This window comes from Pyxicephalus adspersus, chromosome 2, assembly GCF_032062135.1.
Source record: "Pyxicephalus adspersus chromosome 2, UCB_Pads_2.0, whole genome shotgun sequence".
Classification (NCBI taxonomy): domain Eukaryota; kingdom Metazoa; phylum Chordata; class Amphibia; order Anura; family Pyxicephalidae; genus Pyxicephalus; species Pyxicephalus adspersus.
The window spans coordinates 159,918,106-159,925,968 of NC_092859.1; the positions used below are offsets into that span (position 1 = coordinate 159,918,106).

General features: G+C 45.0%; 1 protein-coding gene across 1 annotated transcript in view; it reads right to left on the reverse strand.

Annotated features, from left to right (window-relative positions):
- Positions 1-6,562, reverse strand: part of DDX56 (DEAD-box helicase 56) — a 17,007-nt gene extending 10,445 nt beyond the window's left edge. Inside the window, exons 1-7 of the mRNA XM_072399156.1 lie at positions 6,497-6,562; positions 4,845-5,006; positions 2,934-3,088; positions 2,684-2,854; positions 1,747-1,841; positions 1,048-1,102; positions 95-226 (exon numbers count right to left, since the gene is read on the reverse strand). Coding sequence (XP_072255257.1) covers positions 95-226; positions 1,048-1,102; positions 1,747-1,841; positions 2,684-2,854; positions 2,934-3,088; positions 4,845-5,006; positions 6,497-6,547 — 821 coding nt within the window. The 5' untranslated portion in view covers positions 6,548-6,562. The remainder of the gene's footprint in view (positions 1-94; positions 227-1,047; positions 1,103-1,746; positions 1,842-2,683; positions 2,855-2,933; positions 3,089-4,844; positions 5,007-6,496) is intronic.
- Positions 6,563-7,863: the final 1,301 nt, after the last annotated feature.

A 7,863-nucleotide genomic window follows, 5' to 3' on the forward strand; every position in this document is an offset into this window, starting at 1 on the left:
TATACAGGTAGAACAGGAGCCATGGGGAGGGCAGAGAACAGATCAGTGAGTGTCATTAATTACATTTTACATTGTACAAAGAATAATAACTCACTTCTCTCCTTTTCCTTTTTTCTTCCTTCCAGTCGCCCTCTTCTCCTTCCCGCTGGCCTCAGATAACGAATGTTCATCTGTTGCAATGATGTAGTCGTAGAATCCTTTATTAAACTGTGCTATGATGTGACACCTGCAGGGCAGAATCAGCTGAAATTACCCCAGGAAATGACAAAATACATTCCTAACACAGAGGCACCACGTCTGATTTACTAAAAGTGAATACGCTGTGACAACTTCAGTCATCCAATTATCTGTAAAACATTTATTTCTTTTCCTTGCACATGATTGGGAATTTCGTTGGTCGTTACCTCATTTACTAAGCTAAATTTACCTTTGAAAAGTGAACATGCTCTGACAATAAATCAACCACACAGCAGGGTTCTCCCCAGGCCCTTTTAGCTGGGTGCACCACCCGGCACTTTTTAGCACCCACCCGGCTGTTTTTGGGTGGTTACTAAAGGTCATGTGACTAGTTGTCCCTCAAAGGAGCTCACAATCTAATGCCCCCCCCCCATAGTCATATGTCATTATTACAGTTTAAGGTCGATTTTGGGGGAGCCAATTAACCTAACTGCATGTTTTTGGAATGTGAGAGGAAACCGGAGTACCCAGGGGAAACCCAAACACATGGAGAACCTGCAAACTCCATGCAGATAGAGTCCTGGCCGAGATTCCAACCTGGGACCCAGAGCTGCAAAGGCCGGAATGCTAACCACTGAGCCACCATGCTGCAAAAATCCCAAAACAGATTCCAAATAAACCATGTTACCTGTATCTGGAAGATTGCTAGCTTGGGAGCCAAGCCATGTCATAATCAAACACTAACAGGACTGAAATCAGACCACCGCCTTTACCAAGTGTGTATTCCTAGATTCCGCTCTCCCCACCTGCAATTACCCTGATACCATCCCTTGCACCGGGGTCCAGTGTCATTTTCACACCTCATCTCACCTTGACCAATCACAGAACATCTTTAATTCTGTGACCGGTAAAGGTGATATGGTGGCTAATAAACAATGGACCAGCCGTGAATGAGAGCCGCTACTTCCATATCCACGACTGACGGAAATGAAGCAATGAGAATTGTACATCATAGTAACAGCAGTGACCAGGGCGTTATAAACAAGACCAGGAGAGGTAAGAAGTCCATTTACCAACAAAAAACATGGAATTTTATTTTTACCTTTAAGCTGTGTTTATCATGAGTCAATGAAAGGCACTGCGTAGCAGTCAGTACGATCCAATCAAACAACCAGGCAACCAAACCCATTATCATCATACATTATTATTAATAATAAACAGTTTTGCGGCACTGGGTGCTTCCTCGGGCCAAAGAAGAATACCCGGAGGACCTGATAGAAGAAACTTCCTAATGGATCGACAGATCTTCGGGATTAAAGCTAAGAGTGGATTTTTTTATTTCGGTTTTAAATTTTCACTATTAAGGGGAATGGGATATAGGGTAACAATAACAAAAGCCAACAGCTTTATATGTTGCACTAATGGAAAGCAGAATGGAAAGAACCAAAGCTTTGTTTTCTATAAAGAACTCTAAATTCAGATTTCAGAGAATTTTCCCTGACAGTAACCACTCATCCGATATCCTCTAGGAAACATTGTATTCATATTTTATATATTCATATATCAGACTCACAGGATTGTGCAGCACGAGCTCTTTCAGCGCCTGGACCTCTTCATTAAACGTGGCGGACATGAGGAAAGATTGGTAGATCTTCGGAAGTTGGCTGTTGGTTGAAAAGAATAAATGCAAAAAAAAAATTAAAAGTGTTTTTACACATCTTTCACCCAGAATTCACATGTTTTTATAACTGATTCAAATTTAGAATCTGGAAGAAATGCTGCTGATCAATGTGTAAGCCGGTATGAGGAACGGTTGGTATTTGGCATTTATTAATGTTTTCACATCATTTGCACCACTTACACCCAGAATTCATACATTTTTAATGGAATTCAACTAAAAACGTGTAAATTCTTCTAAATTTGTGAGAAAACATTTATAAATGGACCCCTAATGGTCTCTATTAGCCAAATACCATTCATTCCCCATACATAAATAAGCAGCAGGGTGGGAGATTGTAACCTAAAATGTCCTTTATTACTAAATGTTATATTATAAATGTTTCAGTACTGGTGCGGAATACTGTTTGGGAGATTTTGTAAACATCAACAAAGTTCTAACCTTTTTAATTCTACCAAAAACGAGTTCTATTTTATCTGGGACCCTCTGAGATCCCTCAAGCAGCTGGAGGGGGGGACAGGAAATGTTCATAGGATTAAAGTCCGAGGTGCTCCCACCAGAAAAGGTTTCCCCAACCAATCTTAGTTAGAATTTTATTGGCCGGTGTCTGCACTCTGCGGAACATCTGTCTTCCTTACAGCATTATAAAATATTTCTCAATACAGGAACAACAAAAATAAGAAGAAAGAGTATGAAAGTTGTTTTGGCCAAGAATCTATGGAGACCTTTGGGGGTGACCTCTACCTGTGTCCAGAACTGATTTTCCCAGAAGTTAGGAGACCGACCCTAAAACATTCACATTACAACTTCCAGGAATTTCGTGCTCACCACAGCAAGTTCTTCAAATCCTCTTCAAACCCAAACGAGAAGATCAGGTCGGCCTCATCAATCACCATGGCTTGGAGGGTATCGCGCACACACAGCGTTCCCTGGTTCATGTGACAAAGGACCCTGGACGGTGTACCCACCACAATGTCCGGTTTCTCCATAAGGATTGGCCTGGTAGACAAATACCCCAATTTATGAATGTGCCCCAATTCTACGGAGGCAGAAATCACTGTACGTGAAGAACACTTACCTCTGGGCAGAAACATCCACCTGACCCGAGATGTCCGCCACTCTTATATCACGGGCACAGTATGTGGTCAGCTGACGGACCATCTGCTGTACCTGCTGCCCAAGCTCCTTGGTGGGTACCAAAATCAGCACCCGGACTGCCTGCTCAGAGACGGTCTGCAAATGGAAGAATACGAGAGATGTGAGGACATGGAGATTGCATACAATAATCCCAAATTTCCCAGATCATCGACTAACACTGTTATTCCCCCCTCCCCTCAAGCACGTTGTCTTGGTGTCACCTTCCATTCTACCCTCTCATTTACCCCCCATATCCAGAACACTTCCAGGTCCCGGTCACTTTCACCTGCGCAACATCTCCAAAATCCGCCCCTACCTGTCCCCTGAGACCCCCAAACTCCTTGTACATGCTCTTCTCTCGTCTGGACTACTGTAACCTCCTCCTCTCTGGTATTCCACTAACCCGACTCTCTCCTCTACAATCTATTATGAATGCTGCAACCTACCTACCCCATACACAGCCTTCCCACCTATCTACCTACCCCATACACAGCCTGCCCACGTACCTACCCCATACACAGCCTGCCCATCTACCTACCCCATACACAGCCTTCCCACCCACCTACCTCATAGACAGCCTATCCACCTACCTACCCCATACACAGCCTTCCCACCTACCTACCCCATGCACAGCCTTCCTACCTACCTACCCCATGCACAGCCTTCCTACCTACCCCATGCACAGCCTTCCTACCTACCCCATACACAGCCTTCCTACCCACCTACCCCATACACAGCCTGCCCACCTACCTACCCCACACTTAGCCTGCCCACCTACCTACCCCATACACAGCCTTCATATCACTCTTTTTCTGCTGCATCTCTTTATAGTTCTCTTCATTGGCTTCCATTTCACTTAAGAATCAAATCTAAGCTCCTGTGCTTTGCCTTTAAATCCCTCCAAAGCTCTTGTCCCACTTACCTTTCTGAGCTGATAGAAAAATCCCCCCTAGCTGCTCTCTTCGTTTCTCCAATGACCTACTAATGACTTCCTCACTCATAACCTCATCACACGCACGGCTCCAAGACTTCTCTAGAGCTGCCCCCACTCTCTGGAATGGTCTTCTTCCTATTCAGCTTGCTCCTACTTTCTGACCATTTAAAGAGCCCTCAAAAACGCTTCACCCCAATGTGACTTGATCCAGGTCAGAGACTCAAATCATGAAAGCCAAACACTACCGGGCTAATGGAGGCAACAAAACGCAGCTCCATGCATTTTTCATGGCAATATTTTGATTTGATCCGGACTTCATTCATAGACTTTTAGGAAGCCATGGAATTGTTTACACTGATAGCAATGGAGACATAATAAAAAATAAAATTGTGAGCATACGCAAGCATTAGGGGGGCTCCTTCCGCCCCGGTGATTCCTGAAAATTGCCAGGTGGTGCGCCCGGCTAAAGGGTGCTGGGAAGAGCACTGCAAATTTATTACATTTGTCCAAATAAAAGGTGTCTGATGAGCATGGTGGCTCAGTGGTTAGCACTCTGGTCTTTGCAGCGCTAGGTTCCAGGTTGGAATCTCGGCCAGGACTCTATCTGCATGGAGTTTGTAGGTTCTCCCGGTGTCTGTGTGGGTTTCCTCCGGGTACTCCGGTTTCCTCCCACATTCCAAATACATGCAGTTAGGTAATTGGCTTCCCCCTAACATTGCCCTTAGACTGTGATAATGACATATGACTATGGTAGGGACATTAGATTGTGAGCTCCTTTGAGGGACAGCTAGTCACATGACTATGGGCTTTGTACAGTGCTGCATAATATGTTGGTGCTATATAAATTCTGTGTATTACTAATATTCAGATAATACAGAGGATTATGGATTTGTGGCCCCATAACACACAAGGACTTACCAACTTGGACTGCAGAAGGTTCTGTATTATGGGGATGGAATAGGCTGCCGTCTTCCCTGAGCCGGTCCTGGCCCGAGCCAGAAGGTCCTTTCCCTCCATGGCCAGTGGAATGGCCTTCTCCTGAATTAATGTCGGCTTGGCCCATCCTAAATCTGCTATAGCCTAGAAGAGAATCGCGATATGTTTAAATCAGAGATTGTATGGAGGTGACCGGAGACAAGTCAGACATTTGTGTTCTAATAAACAGATAAACTATTCTGTGCAGAGAATAAAAACAAATCTATCAAAAATAATGTGCGGACCCCATATGGGACAGCTTTATCTTTTCTTTTATTTGCTGCAAAACTTTCTACATTCTATGATTACACTGCATAGCACCAAGGTGATTCACCCTGCCATGCCAAGCGTTGGCATCCATGCCATGTGTCTGCCAAGCCTCCAATGTCTGTGTATCCCAACCGGCAAACACAAGCAGGTCGCCCATTGTTCAATACACAAATTGCTTTAAACCGGGAAAGAAGAAATTATAGGAGGGTGGCAGCCCCGGTATTGTGACCCATCCAAAAACAGAGTGGAGACTGAAAGGTGCCAGGTGGTGCGCCCAGCTAAAAGGGGCCTGGGGGATTACTGTAATGTAATAAGATTCATTCCATAGGGTGCAGAATTCCCAGCTCCCGGGCTTCTCTTACCCCTTCCCTCACCACGTGGCCATGTATTGCCCTCCTTGACTCGGGCAGTAAAATCCCTCCCCCACACCTCATATTCAATGCAAATTTATTACTGCCTGCACCCATTTCATTTTCTTCTTACTTCCTGCCACAGTGACAACACAGGAAGTGAAGGAAAAACTTTCTAATGTTTGGAATAACTTTCAGAACCGTCTGCAATATCATGTTTGAATAAAGCTGATGAGGGCAGCTCGGGGCAGAGATGTCTGTACCCTATGGGTGGGGTGGAGCAGAGCTTTCTGCACTTTAATGATTTTATGTCTACGTAGATGCCCGCCAGGACACTCATCCCAATCACTGCCCCTCCCCCAGACATAAGAGGAGCTCTGGGTAAGACGAGGGTCCGATCTCCAACAGGTCATCCAGGGACATCGGCCCATCACCGGGGTACTTGTATGAAACTAGGGTACCCAAAGATCGAGGAGTCTGCCTATTACTAGGGTAACCATTACTGGGAATCTTCCCACCACCAATATAACTGACCCTAGCTGGGTACCCGATATCAGGAAATCTACCCATCCCTGGCAGTGTGTCACCAAGGCACCCAATATTGGGGGATCCACCCGGTAAAAGGGTATCTATGTTTGGGGAATCTTCCCATCACTGGAGTATCTATTACCGGTGAATCTGCCTGGCCATGGGGTATCTATTGCTGGGCTACCTGCCCACCTAAGAGTTACCCTTTGCCAGGGTATTTGTCACCCCTGCAGAAATAATTGCCCCTCCATGAGGCAGCTCTGGCCCATGGGATGGAAGGTGTCTGGGCCTAGCACTATGCTGGGTCTGATCACTATCTGGACTCTCAGTATAGGGGAGCTCGGTGTACCGGTCTGGGCCATGCAGGAACCTTAGCTGGGCACAGAACACACATTCTATAACACACCGCCATTATTTCCTATCCCCGGCACAGCCCCGAGCTCTCACCTTCAGCAGGCGATCGTCCAGCCCCAGCTCATGGAACCGCAGAGAAGCCATACCCACGTGTGGCAACCGGAGGACCGATACCACAGAGACGACAAGACTGGCTAGTTAGTCAACACAAACCATAGAGAGGAAGAGCTATGGACACGTGGGAGACCTCCAGGAAGGATAGTCAGCTCATTCACATCTATGATACGGGACGCAGCGACATCTTGTGGTAGACTCGAGCCTGTGCATGTTCCTGTTACCTGAACCCACATTAATTGATCTGCCATAAATACTTGATGCTGGTGGAGAGTTCTCCTCACTTCCTGTCTGCTAAGACTTTGTGTGCAGGAAGTGAGAGGAAATCTCCTGAACAGACTCCTAGAATAGCTGTGAAATCTTGGCAGGTGTTCTAAGCTTTTCCCACTCTGCCCAAATCGAGACTTTTTAGGTTTTCATTATACAGTAATAATATTTAAATATAAAATCAATACCATTTTATTTTGAATCACGTATAGTACCATCCTAGTAATAAACTATAAGTAAAATGATCCTAGTAATACCTTAGTACTTTACCTTCATGCAGTCACTGAATAGTATGAAGAGTTGAACCTTGTAACAGAATTTATTCAATCTCTGGAAACTAGAATGAGAAGAGACTTCTGTGCCGAGCAGATTGGTAATACCGGGAGACGTGCAGCATGGTGTCTAAATGCGGAGTCTGCTGGTGATGTAGGATTTGTAATGTTGTGTTGCTTCCATGCTTGCGCCTCGTATCACCACTCTATGGGCCGGAGACAATACACGATCAGAAGTGAAGCTGAGTGATCCAGAAACATGGAATGGATTTTTAAAAATCATTTGCTAGCAAACGTTTTGAATCCTGGACCAGATCCATTCCAGGTTTACTGGATCAACCAGCTTCACTGATGAAAGTGTATTCTCCCCAGCCTTGGAGAGCTTTAATATATCAGGGCCTATAAGTGAAGCACAGACACTTAAATATGGGCCAGCACCATCCATTTTACCTATCGGGAAGCACATCAGGGGGGGTTAATAATATTATTAAACAGGATTTGTATAGCGCCAACATATTATACAGCGCTGTACATTAAATAGGGGTTGCAAATGACAGACAGATACAGACAGTGACACAGGAGGAGAGGACCCTGACCCAAATTGTGTTGGTGATATTGCAGATAGATAGATAGATAGATTGGAATTCCCAATTCCTCCATTAAACCAGGTATGTTATGGCAATACACAAAGCCACTTTCACTTCTAAAGTCCTGCAGAAATCTAATTTCTCTGGTTGGAAAGTACGATACCTTTGTTCCTTTTTCAAGTAAGTTTTTCTCACGCAGTCTTGATGTTAGGAGTTCTGA